The sequence below is a fragment of the Anoplophora glabripennis genome, unplaced genomic scaffold (assembly GCF_000390285.2).
Source record: "Anoplophora glabripennis isolate ALB-LARVAE unplaced genomic scaffold, Agla_2.0 scaffold321, whole genome shotgun sequence".
NCBI classification, from domain to species: domain Eukaryota; kingdom Metazoa; phylum Arthropoda; class Insecta; order Coleoptera; family Cerambycidae; genus Anoplophora; species Anoplophora glabripennis.
Genome location: NW_019416407.1, coordinates 399541 through 421935, shown reverse-complemented (window position 1 = coordinate 421935; position 22395 = coordinate 399541). Strand labels below are relative to the sequence as shown.

The window sequence follows — 22395 nt, the reverse complement described above, 5'->3', positions numbered from 1 at the left end:
TATTTTAAATATTCAGTTACCATTTTCCGATGCATACCTAATTAAAATTATTGGAGTTGTTTCTAGAAGTCTCCCTCACTATACAAGTCTATACAAATACATCAAATCATCTTATAAATGGGCACAATTATATAAAGAAATGTTTTATATCCTTACCTTTGTCTACACCTACATCAGTACTTGATTTAGTCAGGCTTATCTTTAGCTATTAAAGATTAATCATGGAAGAAACTTAAAAGATTAATCCTTACGGATTTGGCATCAGACCTTGATTATAATACCTAACCACCCATACAGAATGATATTTAATCAGTATAAACGCACAAATCACACTTACGCATTGAAAAATTTCTAAATGCGCAAAAATGCTATAGATTACGCTGAAACAGAAAAACTACTGAACCGTAGTTAATATCTACATGCATATTGTATGATTTGGAATTTGAACCGTATAGGTACTTAGTTCTGGTCAAGGAGACTTACAATAATACATTATTCGCTTTCATACGATAATGTACTTGGATATCCATTTATTTTTTGTCAAGGCTGTGCACCAAATGATACTTTAATGCATTATTTTGATTATATAATTCATTAGAAATTTAGCCAATAGCAATTACAAATTTTACGTAGTTACTATGTATTGATAAGCGATTATACTCTTGACGACGTGGTATAACCGTTTTGGTGTTTAGCCTCCTCCAACAATGTGAACGATGTCATGGTAACGATAGTTTTAACATTCGTCAATAAACGTCAAAAAAAAAAAATGGAACTAGTAACCAATAAAGTTAGTTAATTCATTATGTAATCGTATCGAATACCACTCGAGCAAACGAAAATATTCGATTATACTAACCTCCTCACTCGACGTATATCCTTAAAACACCACTCCAGCTACGCTGTCGTGGTGTTTCGCAGAATACGTCTCGTGACTCGGTATAATTAAGTATAATCGAATATTTTCTATGCTCTTGTGATATTATAACTGATTATGAAAAGTATATCTTTATAGAAACTGATATGGTGAAATATTCTAAGAACACAAATTATAATCTACTTTTATAAAGATATTCTACCATGTCTAGGTTGCAGGAGTACCACAAGGATCAGTTCTTTGCCTAGTTCTTTACTTAATTTATGCTAATAATTTATTCTGTTGTGTGAATAATTCAGTTTTAACTCTTCAATTTGGCGACGATATAATCTTCAATAACCGGTAATTGATGATTTAATAGAAAAGACCCATAAAATTCTAGTCAAATACGATACACCAAACTCTTCAAAACCCCAAGGCATAATTGTGTATTAACGGCAGATGGATAATATTGGATATCTGATCATAGTTTTCTATTAAGACCAAATTTACATTTTTCGACAAATCTCGTATTCGACTGCATTACTTTTTATCAAGAATAACTTTTTTCAAAACCAATAATAAAAAAGTATCCCATTATGGTGCCGAATTAATTAGACACACTGTGTAACCAGAAGCATTGTTACTGTATCAGAAGTAGTAGCATCTACTAATAGTAGAAGTAGATATTTTACAAAACCCTTATTTGATATGCTTGAAAACCAGAAAAGGGTAGTTATTGGGTGTTAAATTTTATAACACGTTGCCAGAAACAGCTAAAGGTATATTTTACAAAATCTATAAATATATTACACCCTGTATTTTTATTTATATATTATTATTATTTTATTTATATAAACCCATAATTCAAAAAATGATCGGCAAAATCAGTTCAGCCGTTCAACAAAAGTGTAGTGAAACGTATTTTGATACTTATGCATATAAAACTGTTTTATACTGTTTAATCACAAGAAATAAAAAAATACAGTTATGAAATCAGTGAACATCCCGTACATGCGACCTCCCGATGCACTTCCTCTGCTTCAGATTTTTTCCCAGGCGAAAACCGAGAGAGTCCTCTAGTAAGGTTTTCAACGGCAAACCAACAAAGAAAAAAAGGAGACACTGTACAAGTACCTACTACGCATCCGTTCCATCAATGAAACAATTCAAGCAAGGCCCCGATGTGGCGGGGGCGTCTCACAAGAATCGTTCGTCGTGGTTGAGTATGTTTTCGCCGACATGGATGGCTCCTTAGTCCAACTGCTGCTCACTCAGTAAACTTAGCGGTCGTGCTTTGCTTAGTTTGCCTGCGATTTGTAGAGCGCTTTTGAGTCCCAGACCGGTGGTGCTCCGATAATGCGGAACAGGTGTTTTGAGGATATTGTTAGTGCCGATGGTCGTTTTTCTGAAAGTCAAGTGAAACGGGCCTAAAAGGTAAGGCGAAAGCTTCAGTAACTTTTTACGTCCTGTGTTATTTTAAAATTTCCCAGTGTTTTAAATTTGAAATAAATAAATATAACTATTTAAATACAGGGTGATTCACAAATGGCGACCAAAAATGGAAACTTGTATTCTTTGGTGAATTTTAAGGGGAGTCTTCCCTATAAATTTTTTAATTAGGACGCTTCGTTAAAAAAAAAACAGGGTGTTAAACTTCAAAAATATTTTTAATTCTTTTTAAATCATTTAAAAACTACTAAATGATTTATGTAAACATTGTCCAAAATCTGAGGGCATACTCCAGTGGTGGAGTTACAGGTTAGTTTTAGGAAAAAAACTTGATTTTCGAGTAAAACTTAAAAAAACGATATTCGAATATAATGCTTTTCAAAATTACATGGTGGGCTGCGATAGCAACTTTGACATTCTGAGCGGTTAGAAGAAAGAATAAATAATGCTTTTCATCAGATTCAAGCAACAATAAATTTCGAACAAATTACATTTTCGTTACTAAAAATATGTCGAGCCTGTGTTTGTGGAAATGGAGGTATTTTTGAGCATTTACTCAAATAAAATCATTACAATGATGAGTAATATTATTAATTTCTTTATTCGAACAAATAACCGAATGATTAGTGCTTGTCATATAATTCAAGTAAAAATGTTTTCAGTTGTTTTTTTAAGTTTTATGCGAAAAATATGCTACCTATACCCTGTATCTCCGCCACTGGAGCATGTAAATTTTAGGAAAAGCCCTCAAACTTTGGAAATATTCACATAAATATATGTGCCAAATTTCAAATTGTTTCACTTACTAGTTTTCAAATTATTTAAAAAAATCAAAAATATTTTTTTGAAGCTGTATCTTTTTAACTCTTTTAAAATTCACCAAAGAATACGAGGTTTCATGTTTGATCACCATTTCTGGATCACCCTGTATAATAAACCCTAATATCGTAATCATTAATTAATTATCTAATCACCTAATTAATTAGCTGATTAATTATGTAATTATCGTTGATTAATATGATACAATTTAAAAAAAAAACAAATTTAACCTCTATGCAACGTGTATTGTCCTTACTTATATTTTCTAATAATGTTACTAAATATATTTCGACAACTTTGTGCAAATGTACCGTCATGATAAATTAACAAAAAGGTAAGACAACATTCAAATGCGTAGATGTTTGATTCTGATGTATTTTGACCTTTTTAATTGTGTTTGTTTTCGTAAAATGTGAAGGAGACTGAAAAATTGTACACTTACCTATGTTTCAACAGAAATATAACTACCTAATTAAAAGGTTGAAAAGAATATCTTCAAACGTAACTCCGACAAACAACAAACTCCGTTTGTTTGTTCTGATAGTTGTAGGCCATAATACATAACAAAATGTTGGTTTTTATTATGCTTTCGAACTGTTGACCTTTGTTCTCGTAAAAAACTTATGAAAATTAATAAGTCTTTTACATTCTTTAACTTTATTTCATTAATTAATTAATTATAAAGTTCAATGAAACGGTTTTAAAAGGTAAGGCAGATGATATTGTAATTTTTGTTCCTAGTATATTATTTTTAAATGTTTTATTGTTTTATGCTTTAAAGTGTTTTGAGTAACTGTCACTAATTCATTGTAAATCCAAATTTAATCAAGGTTAATTAATTTATTAATTATCTAATTTGTTAATTTACCGGATAATTAATTATGTACTTGATGTGACTAAATATAAAAATTAAAAAAAAAACAATTTAACTTCTTGGCTGCTTGTTGGAGGTAAATTTTTTTACATTCCTTTTTATCAGTATACTTATACATATTTTGAAACAATTATTCACCAAGTTTGTTTTGTATTTTTGTACAAAATTAATGAAAAATTTAAACAAACTCATGTTTCCGCAAAGCATGATTACTTGAGCGAGAGAGTGAGAGAGCGCGGGAGGGAGGGAGAGAGAAAAAGAGAGAGATTGTAAACAATCGTTTAAATAGTTATTTCATTATTAATGCAACTGGTCAAATCTGTAAACAAATCAATACTTCCTTTAAACTTTCATGTTTATTGTACAGTTTACTGCTACTTGCATTCATTAATTAAAAAATATGTTATGAATTTCAACTATGATTACGATCTAATAAAGTTACTATGTTCGTGAAGGTGTGGTAGAGTATAATATGCTAACCAGATAATTAAATTCGTGTTATCTATTAAAATTTGAGGTAGCTAATGTATGCATGCCTAACTTCAATGTGTATTTTTAGATCAAAACATGGTTATGTAATGATATCAAAGTAACAATTTTAAGCATTTGGGATTGGTCAGAAAGGGGAAGTAAAGCAAAAGAATCGTTACGTCACTTCTACTTCTTCAAGTGCTCACAACTGTATGCCCTTGAATCACAAATAACACATTGTCGTCGTTTGCGTAAAAACGCGTTCTGTCGTTGCGTAAAAATTCTGTCCCGCCACAGGAGATTGATGTTGAACCATAATTAACATTTACATATTTGTTTTTCAAGATAGAAAAAAGTAGATCTATCGACAATTCGTTCAGACCCCAACAAAATATTTTTTTAGAATCGCCCTATGATCAATCAAGATTTGATCTTGGTTTACCCAAATTACTTATAGCCATAAACTGATTGATATGCTGAAATAGCAGATTGAAGATGTATAATTAATTAGCAGGTAAATTGGTATCTCTGAAATATACAAATTTGTCCTGGACACAATTTCGTTCTGTTCTAATCTTGATTTATTCCTCTAACAACCTATAATTTGCGATGTTCAATCTCTGAAGAAGTAGAGAGTTATCTAGATCGTAGTCAGTGTCAATTATGACAAATTGCTGGTATATTATTAAATGAATAAATTAGGTACAGCAGAATATCTGCTGAAAAAAGATCGTCACAACATGCTACGAGCTTTTAGCTTCTGCAATATAGTTTCTACTTGCATAAAACATTGTCTGGGGATTATTAAATTAGATTTTGTGGTAAAACGTAAAAAGCAGAATGTTGTTTTGCGTTGCATGATGGGTATTGCACAGCTTATAAAAACTGGATTTGCCAGTGGTGGATATGAGCGCTAATATAGTACGTGGACAAATAATTCCGAACATTCTTCGAGAATTACGCTAACAAAAAATATTGAGCTTTGAATTTCATAGGTCTGAGGAATTTCAGTTGTTGATTGTATTGGTCAGACTTTGTTAACTGTGGAATGAAATTTTTACCTCAACATAAGTAAATATGAGCTCTGCATCTAAAAGGTTGGACATGCATTAAATTTAAACCTACTTTTGCTTCCTTGTGGGCCTTGTTTTTATCCATTTTAACTCAAACAACGTTTTAATCAAGCAAAATTTTGTAATAAAATTGATCTAAATCGGTTTATTTTCTGCGCTAGTGGGCGGTAAAAAAAAACTAACAACATCGACATATCCGCAAAGACTTGCCTGTACCAAATTTCATTGTGTTACATTGTTTCTTGGGAAAAATGTAAATAAAATTTGATTTTATAGTCCTCTTTTCAAAACACTGTATTTCTCAGTTTGACCTAATTGCTCAAAGTTATTCACACTCAGGCTACTGGTAACACTTATCTAGTGTCTGTTCTCCTTTAGATCTCTTCGTTGCCATTCGAGTCGATCTAATCCGATAAAAAGTTTCTCTCATTGTACCTGTCTTAATATCATTAAATAAATATCTTTAAATTAGCCAGATCCATTTAGATAGATCCTGATATATGAATGTACGTCTAATAAAACGTACTGGAAAACAATCTGACAACTGAACAGGCGTTTTTTTTTTGTTCTTAATTCACCAGCTTGATAAGTTGTTTTGGAACTCTATGAAAAAATACGTGGGAGTAACTGTAGCTACCTTGTAAGTCGATAACTTTCTTGGTACGTCACATGCACTGTTTCGTGGACATGGAGCAGGGCATTAGCATCGCCTTATTGGTTTTTTAATTAATATTCAATCCTTTCGTGGAAGAAATTGTTTTTCTGGATTTTGTCTGTGCGTGGAGGTACCAGTTTTTAGGAGAATAATCGTTAACTCTGCCGTAATGAGTAAAAAATATAAACCATGTTTTCCTACGAAAAATTACGGAGAAAAACTGTACATCCACGTTGTATCCATCTCTGTAATAATAACAAAGTATTTTGTGCTGCAATTTACTTAAAATATAGTTCGATTGAGCAAAAGTTTGTATTAAAAATTTTAAAATTTTTGCAATCACATATTATGAAACCCAGTTGCATACTTATCTTCACAGCAAATTTCCAAATCTTTACTTTTTTCTGGTACGCCACTGAATAATACATATGATCTGTGACATACTGCAGAAGAAAGCAATCCCTTTGCGAAGCATTGTTAAATACTACTACTACTATCACTAAGATCATTAGCAAAAAATAACTTTGGAGAAGTCAAGTTAGTTACAAAAGCATTTATTTATTTGTATTTATTTATTTAGAAACAGAAGAGGGCCTATATTTGAGCCTTGTTGTACCCCGGAATTGACGTCATATTCTACGGATCTTGTACCTTCAGATTCAATAACAAGCAAGATTTGCTGTATCTTATGTAGCAATATAAAACAATTAGATTATACGGAGAGTTCCGGGAAAGTTACCCTGCGAAAATAATTAAATCTAACTAATATTACCTTAGTCAAAACTGTAAAGTGCCTTGTTCAAGTTATAATTTGAATGAAGCTTAAATTTATTAAATATTAAACGATAGTATAATTTGTAAATTGTAGATTTTGTGAAACAAATTCTGACAATTAGAATTTAGACTTTGCTTCCGCTAATTAATAGGTTCTCTATGTGGCGAAGGGATTCTGTAATTGCCAGTAATGAAAAGTTATTGTTTAAAAGAAGCTTAACCTGTATTAAGTCGGTCTCAACCCCAGCACGAGTCAGCAGGTCCTTTATACAAATATCCTTACGGCTCACATAGGGATTAATAAAAATTACTGTTTACTGAAGCGATATACCCTTTAAAGTGGCTAAAATTTAACCGAGCATCTCTAAAATTTTTGCCCTCTCTTTCAGGGTAGATCGTAGTGGGGAATATGCTGAAGGGTTGACGAATGAAGTTACAAATTTCCAAAAAAAAAGCATAATGTTATCTTTCACATCAATAATTAAATTAATAAAAAAACAAGATATAAGAGCAGAAGACAATAACTGATTAACTGACGGTGTCGAAATGTCCTATTAATTGAATATCATTTGAACTGATCAGTATAACTCTGGGAGTACCACAGGGAGGCGTGTTGGGTCCGCTGTGTTTTTATATTCACTGTAGATCTTACAAATGTAACGTATGCATGTAAGCAAACGATTTTCAACTATATTTTCGCTATTCAAAACTTTAGTTCAGAAAATTAATAAGGATTTAGACATCATTGTATTAGCATCTGCACCCCATGGTTCGATATTATATAGGGGAAAACAAAATTATTTTTGTTAATAGAGCAAATGTGAAACTCACGAACAACTCCAAAAGCTTTGGAGTTTTTTGTGACGATGAACTCAAATTTGCCAAACATATCACCTTTTTAATACTCAGACATTATACTAAACTAATTGTGGAACACCTTGTATATTTTAAATTAATAAATTGCACGAGAAGTCCAATTAAATGGGTCTTTAAATCGCAATTTGGTCAACTTGCCTGAATGTTTTATATGAGTTGATTTGAGGATATAATAACAATAAGTGACAGTAATTTTTTTTTCAACCCCAGCCAGGGGTGAAAAAAGATAAAATTAAGGGGATTTTCAAGGTAACTCAAAAAGGATAAGAGCTAGAAAAAGAAATTATAAAAGTAGAGCATAAAATTCTACATAAAAATGGTCTATTGACTTTTTTTATATCTTTTTTCACCCCTGTCCAGGGACCGAAGAAAAAATTACTGTCATTGTTATTATAATCAAAAATCAAGCAAGTTGAACAAAATTGCGATTGAAAGGCCCATTTAATTGGAGTAGAGGTAGTCCTAAGCTTCAAATTGTTCACCAGCTCGTATATAATAGCGCATTAACTCTACTGTACGACCCCTAACTTTAATATTAGAATCTCTAGCGAAGTTCCAGTTACACCTGTACACTTGTCTCTGCATGGAAATTAAACAAAAGCAGTGTTAAGTGCACTGAAGTCGGTGTAGGAATGCCGTTGTAACAAATTAGACATATGAGAAACGACACCAGAGAGAAATATATTTAACTGGGAAACTCAGGGGTGATATAGTAGCTCGAATCTGTCGTGAAATGGACTCTAATTTTATGCAGGAAGAAAAAAATTATATCTCATTTATCTAAGCTAAAAATAAATACAGTTTGACGACATAAATATTCCATGTTTTCTTTATAAAAATGTAAATGATTCCCAATATGGGTTCTAAATTATCAATAAGAATTTTACATAGAACGCGTAAATACCATTATTTTCTAATAAAATACTGATTTGGCGAAGAATATACAATGGAAGAGTTCAATTACACATACCAGAATGGATATAATAGGGTGGAAGGTTTAGAAGGGTAGGATATAACTTTTGAAAAATGTTGAGTGTAGTTGAATGGGCCACTTTAATGTAGGGAGAGTGAACTCTTGTTCCCTGCCAGTCTGCTGTAAAGTGAGAGCTGAAATTAATGCTTAATTCCTGAAGAATTAGGAATGTAAGAATGGATCACTGATGAATAGCATTAAATAATTGCAAATATTTAAATTCTTGTTGTCATATCATCAGCAGTATTTTTGGATACATGAGAACCATATAGACTCATATTTCTTTTTGAAATTATCAACAAGACATTAAACGCAAATAACCAAATGCAAGAAGATCAACTTAATACATTTTTTCACTCTATGAATAATATAAAGAACTTTTTTGTTTGGAAAATTATATCCGAAACTTATATATAAATGTTCTATAATTTATCTATTTTGGTTCTATGTCTCGTTTTTATATTTTCATCATTGACACTTACTGTCTGATGTCTACTTTCATTTTATTATCCTGCAATTGGGACTTTTTCCCAATGGATATTGTATTTTTAAATAAAACTCACGTGGAGACAAAAATTTACCCTTGGCTTTATGTTCCAAATAAAAATAGTCCTGCAATCATTATCCTTTTTGCATGTCTTCCACATTTGTACTACCTAATCAGATTTCGTCCGTGCACGCGTGATTTAGTTTCTTCTCATTTCCTTCCTAGGCACCAAATCAACTTAAAAAGCCCAGAATTGCAAAGTGTCTCCTCATACCACCCTGAAGGGACGGATAGCCATAGGCTAGTAGGTCTCAGCGGTCGATAGAATCCTCTTAGTTAAAAAAGCTTGTGCCTTACGCGACAAAGGAGAAACATGGGGCATGTGATGAATACATCTGCCATCTGGGCCTCGTTGTACATTTGAGGTGTTCGGTGGTTAATTATATAGCTGGTGGGCCATGCGTTGTCAAGTGCCGGAGATGTTGAAATTAAGGATAATAATGTCAGCGCGTTTGGAGAATTTAAGGAAGTTTGTGCGTCCATCTCCATTTCTGAAACTAAAATGGTAGAAAAACACCCTGTACAGGTATTGTTACTTAACCACCGTCTATTAGCATTATATTTTTGTTAATACTAGACAGTTTCTACTTCTGAACTATTCTTTGTGTCAAGAACAATGATTAAATAAAAGTTAAACAAGAAATACTATGCTATTTACGTAAATTCAACGTTTAAAAAATGACTCCTTGTTTGAAGGTCGTTCGACGTAGCACAAAATAATAAATCAACTACAAAATAATTAATTATGTTGTAAATTGTTACCGGGTATTCGTTTGGAAACTCATTTGCAACGCATTACTCTCTGAATCGGAGAAGGCGAATAAATGTCACTGTTTTATACAGAGCGACGTAATATGATATTTAACAAATAATTTTTTTTTGCAGACTTGAAGGCTCAAAAGATTGTGATGATGATAATGTAACAGTGCTTTCATAAAACGTAAATACAATGTGACTATTGAATTGTCAACCTGTTAGAAATTTTTAAAAGTAGTTCACAGGAAAATGTATCAATCTTCTTAAAATCGTTATTCTAACAACAATTTGAGTTCCAAAACTTTGTAAAATTCGATTAAATTTCTACTCCTACGCGATAAATCCTTTCTTAATTTAATAGAAAATATGCTGGCAATCTTGTACAAAATCGACCATTAAGTCTGAGAAAATACGCAGCTGTGAAGAGTTGGTGCTATGGTATTATAATTAGCGCATTGTTGTATTCTTTTACACGGTAATGAATTTTACCGTTTGTTAATAAAATTAGTTCCAGCGATAGTTGAAGAAAGAAAGCTCGTGTTTTGAATCCAACAACATATAAAACGCCAGTCCTGATTGTTTTGATCCAACTGTCTAGATTAAATCAGATAGAAAATAATGGGAAATATTAATATAAGTTATAGCTCGAAATAAGAAGTTTGTCGTATTGTGCCATTCCCGGAAATCATGTTAGAGATCATAATAACTAACTCCTACGTCAAACTCGAGATCTCATCTTCCGATCTCTCGGAAAAATACCTATTTATGATACAACAAATAGGATCATATTTTATCTATGAGGCATATAGTCGAGAATATTTTTGGGGGAACTAAGATTTATGTAGAAAAGACGACTACAATTTATGTCACATAGGTATTACCAAAAATTTATGGTTTCAAATTATGTATTTAACGTTACTACAAAGGCATTTGATACTATTAAGCATGATTTCGATAAAATTGGTTTAGGTCAGGAAGAAGTTGCTTTATTAAAAAGTTATCTTTCTGATCGCAGACCAATAGCGAAGCTGGACAATGTGCTATCTAATGTTAGAGAAGTGGGGCATGGTGTTCCACATGGGTCCATACTTGGTGCTCTGTTATTCACCACATACACCCTAAACGCATTACTATTCATTTGCAGAAACCGATATGACACCAACAACGGCTAAAATTATGATTTACAATAAATTTATTGAATATTTGCAATCATGGGCAAACAGTATTTTTCAGTTCTGATTCTCTCTTCACCTTTCCGTGATGCGAAAAATAAAATCACTTTTATACATCTTTCGTCGCGAGACGACTTGAAACTTGAGCTCAGCTTCTATCTTCGCACATTTCAAAATGGTGTAGTTTCAGATAAGCCATAGTTATAATGATATTTATCCTGTTATAACTATTATATCAGTTTTCTTCCGGCAGATAATGCCTTCCGAGAAAATAAGCGTGCGTGAGGATATATGGCGGAAGTTCATGAGCAGATAAACAGATAAATTTACAGTGTACCGAGATTACTGTTCTTGCGGAAAATAATAGCAGGGGTAATAGACACGGTCATTTCCGTAACAATTTTGGTGGAATCTGCGATAGGTTCAGAACAAATGTTTACTGTCACATTGGTCTTCCATTAAACAAAACAAAGTTTGGTTTATATCTTCGTAATGCAAGTGAATTGTTTTTTTATACATTTTAAAATATCATGAAATTCCTAAAACTTTGACCCTTATCATTCTTTCCTGGACAAAAAGGTAAAGACATAAGTTGCTTGCAAGTTAGTTTGAAATTAATCAGGTTGTGTAAATGTAATTTTTTCCACGGGTATGTTTGTTTATTTTTTAAATATATAAAATACGTAGTAATAGGACTCTATACTTTGGACTTTATACAAACAAGCCTGTTTTTGACGTTTGCTCTGCTTTTGTAAAAATCTGTGTACATGTAATAAAGTTATTATGAAACTTGTTGACGTAGATCCCTCTTTTCTGACCGGGTATATGAGTATACCGCACTAATTTAACTTTAGCCGCTTGTTTATTTGTTGTATTTGTTCTAGCGAACCAATAATGAAAATTAAATGCAATGCGAGTACAAACAAATGGGAATCGTGCTTGACTGCTACTCATTATTTCTTCTACAACTGCTTATAAGTCGTTAGGTAGATCTGTTGATGTCAGTTCCGGAAATTGGAAGAAAACCGTTTTTAATTATTTTTAACAATTGTGTTAGGAAGTTTATTCGTATTTGCATTATTAAAATGGTTGGTAGATATGTAAATATTTGTAATAATGTGGTAAAAAAAACTTTAGAGTATAATAAAACAACACACCAAATTTCATTAAAATCGGTTCGATAGTTTTCGCAAAATAATTTTTTTAACATTTTTCTTGAAATTTCAAAATGTTGTACAGCCTCAAATAAAGCATCTAGATACTTGAAAATTTTTTCACATAGAAAAGACCGCTGAACCTTTCAAATGGTTTTTGAAAAATTGAAATTTTTAAAGTTAACACTTTTTTTATTTTTAAACAATTAGATTACATTTGTCAATTTGCAATTTAGTTTTTTTCAAAAATTATAATTATATAAAAAATAACATAATGTAATAAAAAAATGCCTACTTTCTCTATCACTTTTAAGTTCTAAGTTGTGGTACAGATGCCGGTTTCTGATAAAAACGGGTATGTCAGTATCTTTAGTAATAACTTTATTATAATTTTTTTTGGTGACTTTTGAACAGCGCTAAAAAAGTTAACAATGCCTCATTTACCATTACATAAACATTTCTGACGATTTAGTGTCCGCCGTATGAAAAGTGACTGATATTAATTGCGGGGAAATAAATCAGACAGAAACTGTTACGGAATATTGAAATTACACACACCCACTTGCATTGAAACATCATCCGACAATACAGCTGGGTGACTCACGGAGGTGTTGCAAAACGAAGATAATAAATTACCTCGACACAGTGTCGAATATGGCGAGGAATCGTAAATTGTGGGTCTCCGAAATTTTTATGCTTTTTGCGAGTGCTATATATTTAAACGTGATTCGATGGACCTGAATGCATAATGCAGCAAAGGAATTAAAGGTCAGAATTCGCGGGAGGGCCATTCTTAGCACCAAATCGTGGTAAATGGGACGGGTTATGTAAGTAGAATATGCAAATTATAACGTAAAATCCATTAACTTGTCTGCTGATATGAATTATTATTTTCTAACAGTCGCATGCATCACCATCAAGTTAAGCAAATTGAATCAAATTGATGGCATCAAACTGCTTTTAGATTTCCGCCTGTAGGCACAAGATTTAATATCTTTGGTTTTAAACTAATTTATGGACATTACAATCCTTATCCACAATTATTCTAAACAGTTATATCAGTTGTTTTAGGAACAGACTCCTGTTCTGACATCTGACAAACAAAGCATATGAAATCATACAGGCTCATCAGTTTGCTCTTATTATTGTCCAAAATCCTAGAAAAACTCCTACTTTTAATATCTACCAGTCGCTGGAAGAGAAAAAGTGCTGTGCTGATCTCCCCTGGACATCTCACAGGCCTTTGATCAATGTTGGTATAATTTTTACAAAATTACAAAAATTCTTTATCTTAACTGCTTCCTAATCCTAATCTCCAAGTTTTACCTTCAAGATTGTACAGTTTCAAGGTACAAGTATCTTGGATCTGTTTTTTTATCTGCTGTCCATTACAGACCTATGTGCATCCCATGATGTTATCACAACGACTTTTGCCTGCGATACAGCCATAGTAACACCATAAGTCCAAATCAAATGATAACTTATGACTTTCAAAAAGGTACTGTAAAAGACGTAACCAGGAATTATCAAAATTATGAAAAAATGTGTAAGGCATCACCGCAATAAGCTGGCGAAGAATTTGATTAATAAATCCCTTAGACATAGACTGAAGAAACATATTCCATCTCATCTTCAAAGTAGATTCTAACGTTGTAGGCATCACTTGAGATAAACTGAATCTGGCCATAGATGCTGTGTACTTTTATAATATAGACTTATTGCAAGTAGAATTACAGACTGCAAATAACCATTTTCGTTGCTTTTCTATATTAATGCGATATTACGTGTAGACACGTACCTATACAAAACAATGAATTAATTGAGATTGATATTGGACAGATAACAAAGAAGACTAAACAAGGACACGAATTTAGTATAAAGTTCAACTTTTTTGGTAAAGTAGTTAATCCAAAACGTTTAGTTTCATGCCAACATAGGCTCATATTATATCGCTCCATTTAACAAGCTTTGAATAGTAAACAATTCAAAGTTTACCGTGCAACTACGGATGAGATTGTGCCAGATGTGCTAAAGCAGGTTCTCCTACATATAAAGCACGGAAAATTGTTTGTCCACGACCGTAAAGCTGAAAAGTCGTTTTCTAATGCAAGCATATCATTAACTTAAACATTTTGATCAAGGATTATGTGTATATATGAAGATCTAAGTCATATAATAATTATTTAGCAAAAAAAAATATTAAAGGAGAAAAGTTCCTAAGATGTTTCTTTTACATGCATGTAATGAGGCATATGAAAGAGAAATCAACAATATTAAATGGACATTTACTTTCATTTGCCATTGTATTATAGTCATTTAAATAATTTGACATATTTTATGATTCGCAGAAATTGCAAAATGTGCAAAGGCGGAGATTGCTTAAATTTAACCTTTGACATAAATTTTTGGCTTAATACAAACTGAAGAGAAATATGCAGGAGATTTGATGATGTAATCGTAAGTACAATCTACAATTAATATCACAATTTTTACTTCTATCATCTTTATTTTATTAATTGGAATTAAATAGGAACTAGAGGATAATGTTGATGATATGATGGAACTGTTTTCTCATTCGATTGGAGCAAGCAGGTTAAATTCAATGAGCATATATAAACTGAAGAATATTTAAGACGGGATAATTTACTATTGAAGTTAAGTCATAAAATGTCCCATTGGTCAACATATTTTCTATTTATTGCTACTTAATATTCGTTCTTAACTTGATATCTCATTAGTTAACGAAAATATGCCGAGCTACAATTTAAAATTAATGAATGACTGAATAAGTTAATAAGATTTAAAATAGTTAACATTCCTAGATATTTAAAAATCCTAGAAAAATGGACAACAAGTTTAAGAGCTTACAAAACTGGATTAATTTAAATTTTGCGGCATTGCCAATATAATACAGATCTTGATGGACGTAAGATTGAATATGAGGTGATGTATAAGTTGAGATGGACCAACAGATTAAGTCCCACGCTTACTGTGACTAAACGTTTCTTAGCATTTTGTCAAAGAGAATTGTACTATTCATTTATCACAGCTTAAGTTTCAGTCGGACAGAAAATAGTTGTTATATACAATGCGTTTCAAAATTACAAGAAAAGTACCTTGAAATAAAATTCCATGAACCTGAAGAGGGTTTCTGACTTCGAGACGACTTTGGAAAAAATTGTTCACCCCTTTAAATTTTTGACATAAGTTCATTGACACGCTGTAAATTAAAGTTGTACCAGATTGCATACAAATTCCGCAAATTCGCTGTCAAATACATTAAAATAGTGTTTTCAAAACACCTCAAAATACATCTAACTCAACTACAGCGCGTTAAAATACATATGTGGGTACACATGCCGCAAGAGACCCATTTTTCCCCAAGGTTCCCGGAAGGCGACCCCGGCAGATTGGCGCCAAGGACCAGATACTTCTGCGAGCGACTCCACGCCAAGACGACTCTCCAGCAAACACTCGAACGGACAACACGTCTTTTTCCACAAGCTTAGTTTTCAATAAAAATACTTTATTTGTACCGTTGAGAGAGCATTGGGGTGTGTGGGTACACATGCCGCAAGTGACCCATTTTTAAGTACAACGTCAGGATCGCCAGCGAGACGCCGCCCGGATGCACCAGGGTTCCCGGAAGACGACCCCGGCAGATTGGCGCCAAGGACAAGGTACTTCTGCGAGTGACTCCACGCCAAGACAACTCTCCAGCAAACACTCGAACGGACAACACGTCTTTTTCCACAAGCTTAGTTTTCAACAAAAATACTTTATTTGTACCCTTGAGAGAGCGTTTTATTTTTTCTGTACAGCCAAATCAACCCTCACATATATGTAGATAGCTTAGGAGGGTCTCCAGGTTAGCCTACTTCTTATATTTTATGTGCCCGGGTAATTAGTCAAATTTCACGCATGTTTCGAATGTCCCGGTTCTTACCCTTTAGCTTTCATTACAAATTCCTTAATTTAATTAAAATACCAGTAGCCACCACTTAACGGTAACTATCAATTCTCGTTTTTTAAGGTACGAATTTATCGTTATTAATAAAATCTCCAAATTGTTGTATTTACCGTGCGACCCATAAAACGGTTCTTGTAATATGTAAACCAACAGGAAATTAAGATGTTCCAACTGTTCTCGAAACGAGTTTAAGTTCGCGGTGTGGCGGAAACCAACATCCGGTCAATCTCTTCTCGGCGATGCCCCTCAGCAAAGCCACCGTCGATCTCGTTCTTTCAGGTTTTATTTGCGGTATCGCCGTACACCTACAGACCCAATGTAATTTGATAACCGAGTTGAGCATTCAATTAGCGCATTCCACATTCCGGCATCTTCAGGCCTGCTCTATTTGCATGTTTATTCAAATCAGGAGCTGATAAAGGCGACGTAGGCGGCGTTGCTTTATAAAAAGTCTTATTATTTACACCACAGGTTTATTGGATTCGGTTTTGCCGAGATGCCGCGTCGTATTCCGATATCGATCTTTTTGGGTAGGGTTTGAAATTTAATTGCCGGCCGTAAAAACGAACAGTAGGGGAGACCGTCGTCGCGTCGGTTGTAACAAATGTGTTTCAGGTGTTGGAAGCGTTTCATTGTAAATTTTATGCAACACGCGTAAATATAAAGGTGATATTGAATTAGCTGAATTATATAAACCTTTTTCCAAAGAAACAGTAAGAGGTTATTCCTGTTTTTTTTGTTACAAATGACACCTGGTTTGTTACAAATGACGTCTGACCGGTTGGAACACTCAAAACGCAATTGTAACAGAGTACAAAAAGTAAGAAAAATACTATATAGCAATGATAACATTAACTCTAGGAAATGCAACGGTAGATGACGCTAATTAGAAAAGTTTTGTAATTGTCTTCGTTGACTAAAAAATTAAATGTAACGATGTAGGTTTTTTTTTCATGGCTTGATAGACTATTTATTAAGGAAAACAATTGCACAAATCGGAGGTCGATATCTTCTTTCTTTTTCAAGTTCTTGCCAAAAGAGTGCTAGAACATCCTCCTTTATTTAGTTCTCTAAATAACATTGACAAAGTTCAAGAAAAAAATTAAATGGTAAAACTATACCAAATTTGTCTTTGTCAAAAGTACTTGCTATATTTTGAAATTTTTTTGATAACTGCAATGTTTCATTTTTTATTAATTCCAAATATCTGAGTATTTATAAAGATTATTTTTTCCATAACGAGGCAGATTATGCCATATGAAAATAGACAACTGAAAAATTATGTCGAATGAAATGTGACAGCTCTAGCTACGTGCAAAATTAGTGTTATTTATGTTGGAAAAGTTCTTGTGAATAAGGAAAATGCCTTTTAGGAAAGTGGAAGCGTATGATCTGTTGGCAGTTTATTTTCAATGTTTGGAAAATGCCATTACAGCTTCAAGAGAGTACGCTTTGTGTTAAATGCCTAATACAATTTTAAAAGATGTATACGATCTCATTGTTTTTATTTAATTTAATTTCAAACACATAAATACAAGAACAATCTAATTTGTAATTCACATACTATACCATTTAGAAAGAAGCTAACATCAAATTTGATAACGACTGTCAAATTTGAAACTACCGATTGTTTATCGTGTGCGGCTAGCTTAAGATAAAAATTTCACGGGTGCACGGATAAGTTAATGTTTCAAAATTTCGAGTACTTAAATAAACAAGCCGGGATTATACTAATCGGATCAACATAATGTATTTTGATTATTTTAATGGATATGAACTTAATAAAAAATTGCCTGTTAATCCAAGAAGCCGATACTTTTTTAATTCGCTTTCAGTCATCTTGAGGGAGTAATCAAAAATTAAAAAGAATATATATCTAATATTAATTAAGAGATATGACGAATATTTTATTTGATATTTCTAAAACCATTAGAATTTTTGCCGAGTTCAATGCCAAACGTTTAGTCATCTTTGTATGGTAAGTGTAAGGTTCTCAAGGTTTATATCTTGTGTACACATTTCTCGCAAATTTTTAAAAGCTATCTGGTATGTCACTTTGCCTACACAATACAGATAATGCTATAATGTTGCACTTTAACTCGATCTGTTATGCTAATACAATAAATAGGTACGAAAATTACAGTTAAAAAAAGGAAAAATATGACTAATTCCAGAAATAGTTCACTAACAATAGTAAGTAAAGTGAAGAAATCTCGTTTCCTTTCGACTATTAAAGAGTAGCTAAAAAATTTTCTCATATTTTTTTAACATATGCAGCTATCAAGAAGAAACCACTTACGATTGCTATTGAAATTCAATCTAATGGAGATCATATCGTAACAATTTTAATTAATATGTACAACAAGTTGATTCAATTTGTAATTAGTTTTACTTCTATCGTTGCGATGTTTACACGATCTGTTTATGTTTTCCAGCAGTGAAAAATGAGAGTGGACAGCTAGCTATTTAATTAATCGAATACTCCGTCAAATGATCAGACTGGCTTTAGTTAAACCGTGTTCAAATTGACTTTATTGATCCTAAAAACTAGTGTTAGCACACGTTTGTAAGTTTATCTATTGGAATATCTACATCCTCTGAAAAAGCATCCAATTAACAGTTTTATCTTTAAAGGAAGATTTATCAACTGCAACTAATTTCCTGTCCTTTTTAGTCGCAGCTTCAGGCCGTGAAAGTACATTCAAAACGAAATGACTACAACCAAATTTTCTTTTCTAAACAAACTTCGACTAATGTGTCGTACATTGCATTACATTTTAAAGAAAGTACAGTGAAGTTTCAATAAATTTCAGTTCGTATTTAGGTTTTTGGAGAAAGAAATGATTCTTTGGTGAAAAATACATACTCGTAATAATTAGAAAAAACACTGGTACTAGTAAGCTTACCATACACTCATGATTCTGCTAACAAAGCCAAATACTAAAAACTATCAAGTAAGAATGTTTGGTGTATAGTATTTAACTATAGCACTGTAAATAAAATTCTATGAAACAAACAACTTTATAGTCATACAGCTACTAAAAATAATAATAATAACGCAAAAATTACTCGGCTTGAATTAAAGGAGATATTTTTTCTTTAAATTACAAATGAGAATCAAATAAATTTGTAGAATTTATAAAATATTCAGTGGCGTCAATATTTTGACGTTTGTAATGATAATTTTCTAATAAAATTTCCAAACTACTAGTTCTATTTTATCTTCCGACAAACGTTTTTAGGACATGCCTTTGGTTAATTAATTAATAAATTAATTTGTATCTTAATTAAAGTAAACGTAAACATTCACTACGTTTCAGATACTGTGTATAAACGTGTATCACTTATGGTGTAAGGTCTGCTTTAAATGTTAGCGCCTAATGTGGCATTGTGTATAACTGGTTGCATACACCGAACAATTCCCCTGACGGGCTGCTCTGTTTATCAAATATATTTTACTACACTACTAAAATAAAAGTCCAAGTGATAAAAAGCACCGGACCGCTATTATTTATCGAGTAATTCAATTTTCGATACATAAAACGATTTATGTACATTTTGAAAGGCTGTATGCTGCAGGTCTAAACTCTTTCCTGTAATATTAATTACTTTTTGGTCCCCTACGCGTTTTCTTTGATCTGAAAGGTGACTTACTCATTTTCTGGTGCGGTATGTATGGGACGGACAAGCTGGAAAAGCTGTTATTTTATTATTACTTTGAAGTTCTTCAAAAGAGTTCTGTATTTAAGTTTATTGAGTTTATTTGAGATGTTATCTTCTGGTGGTACGTCACGAATTGACGTCATAAGACATTACAAAAAGCTGTGGTAAGCAACAATACCAAAACACTGCAATAAAAACAATTAAAAAACTTCAATGAAATGGAAAAGTCTTCAATGGGGTTCAATGAAAAGAGTTTTACGCTAAATTTGTGTATGAAAATTATTGAATCATGAATTATCAACTAATAAAAATATTTTTTACAGGAAAGATGTGGTGTGGATAACTTCAGCACAAGGATATGCAGACAAAAAATATCAATGCAGAGAGGCAACCTAACAGCAATAACAGCAACGATAACAAATGGACAGAGGTAAAGAATAAAAATAAAGAAGAATTCGAACTGAATTTCTTAACGCATAGTATTTACTTTAAGGTTTAAATATTTAATAGTTTAAGTTTCATTTTCTACAATCTTTTTAATATAAAAACTCATTGGGTTGTTACAAATTATATAATTAACTAATTTATGTACAATTTCATTTATTATTTTTAATTATTGACCCTTTCCAAATATCTGTCAGACTAATTTTTATAAATATGTATTAATATTTATATATGTCGTATACTTTAAAAATTCACATACATATATTGCTGCTGATTTATTGAAATGAAATAAAAATTCCTGTTCTCCATTAAATTTTAATATGAATATATCGTTACTAATTGACATAAATCATATTCGAGAAGTGGATTTATAGCCAGTATAGAATTACGAGACTGTTATTCCTCTAAAGTCCACTATTCTTCATGGTTATACAGAGTGACTCTGTAGCAAATATTCAGTATATAATTAAAAAATATATATCTCATTCTCTTTTCCATATCCAAACTGTGGTATCGAAAATAAGGAATGAACTACTTATGTTCTGAATTCACCTTATCAGAGCTTCTCTTGGACAGAGCTGAAATTCACGTTTTGGTAATTTAACGTGTTCATCAGTGTATAATGGTGGGACCATAACAAATTAATATTAATTCTACGCCTACGGATTCGTCGCTAATTATGTCCACAGCACGTAAAATATTACACAATTAATGTGTATTGCTAGCTTTATCATTTTAAATTAGATTCCTAAATGGAAGTTATGTTTTAAAACAGGATGCAGTGAATTCCTAATTTCAAACAACTAGAGTCACATATTCTAATTTATAGCAAAGGTTAGACTACCTTTTCACTCATACAAATGATATTTCCACTTTTGAAAGCAGGTATATTATTTTTGGAATATTAACAGCGAATTTTGAGGCAGTACTGAGACTTTTTAGTGCCTGCAGTACATCTTCTTCCACGCTTTTTTTTCCTTTAAAGGAAAGCAGAAATGGCAGATAAATGTTGGTAAAATTTTCGTTCAATTCATAACATATCAGTTCAATAATATTGTTGGTAATATTTACCTTACATCTTTATAAATTGTCCAAAAAAATATTGTTTAGAAGCCAGTAACACATTTTTCGAAAATATAACATAGAATAAAATCTTCCCATGATAGTTTATAATAAATACAAATTCACATGCCACAAAAAATATTTTTAAATAGTAATCATCTTGTAGTTCCCTATTATACATTTCTGAGTCGTATACATTAAAAATTATCTAAATTAAATGCTAACGGAATTCGAAACCTTGTTTCATTCCGCTTCCAGTATAATAAACTCGATAAAATACAACTTAATTTTCTGTAGATTCAAAGAGCCTAAGGCTAGGCAGTAAATATTTTGAACCGCCGACTTCTAGACTAAATTTTATTTAGTTGTTTTTAATATAACAGTAGCGATATAAGCAGGTAGAATACCATAAAAAAGTCTTCACCGTTTTCTTCCAATAAGTAATATGAAGTGTAGTCACGCACGGACATACCACGCATGCAGAAATTAAGAATATAGAAACCCCATTGGGAGATTGAAGGGTTTTAGTTCGTTCGTTTTGACATTTCAAGGACAGCGTACAAAATGAATGGAAGCAGACGAGGATGGTCATCTTACAAACCCAAAAAAATGTTATTCCGTGCAGTTTAGATAATTATGTACCTATTAAAATCAAGGGTATAATGATTACCTGCTACCCAAATTTGAATTAGAAAATAAAATAAGTTTAGTTTAAAAATGGTCAGTGTTACTTTTTCTTTTTTAACAAAAGTCAGGAACATTGAATATGAAACAAAAAACAAACTAGTTTTGCGAAAAAAGACA

The 22395-nt window shown here is 32.1% G+C and overlaps 2 protein-coding genes across 5 annotated transcripts in view; one reads left to right on the top strand and one right to left on the bottom strand.

Moving 5' to 3' along the window:
* Nucleotides 1–368, bottom strand: part of LOC108912835 (neuroglobin-like) — a 76686-nt gene extending 76318 nt beyond the window's left edge. Inside the window, exon 1 of the mRNA XM_018718227.1 lies at nucleotides 157–368. The gene's annotated coding sequence lies outside the window, so the exon portion shown is untranslated. The remainder of the gene's footprint in view (nucleotides 1–156) is intronic.
* A 1724-nt stretch (nucleotides 369–2092) lies between these two features.
* LOC108912850 overlaps nucleotides 2093–22395 on the top strand; it is an 88781-nt gene continuing 68478 nt past the window's right edge. For 3 of the 4 annotated variants that reach the window (XM_018718254.1, XM_018718253.1, XM_018718251.1), the window contains exons 1-2: nucleotides 2093–2293; nucleotides 20409–20515. In XM_018718254.1, coding sequence (XP_018573770.1) covers nucleotides 20444–20515 — 72 coding nt within the window. In that variant the 5' untranslated portion in view covers nucleotides 2093–2293; nucleotides 20409–20443. Of the gene's footprint in view, nucleotides 2294–13220; nucleotides 13280–20408; nucleotides 20516–22395 lie in introns of those variants that run through there. The other variant, XM_018718252.1, reaches the window with a different exon arrangement.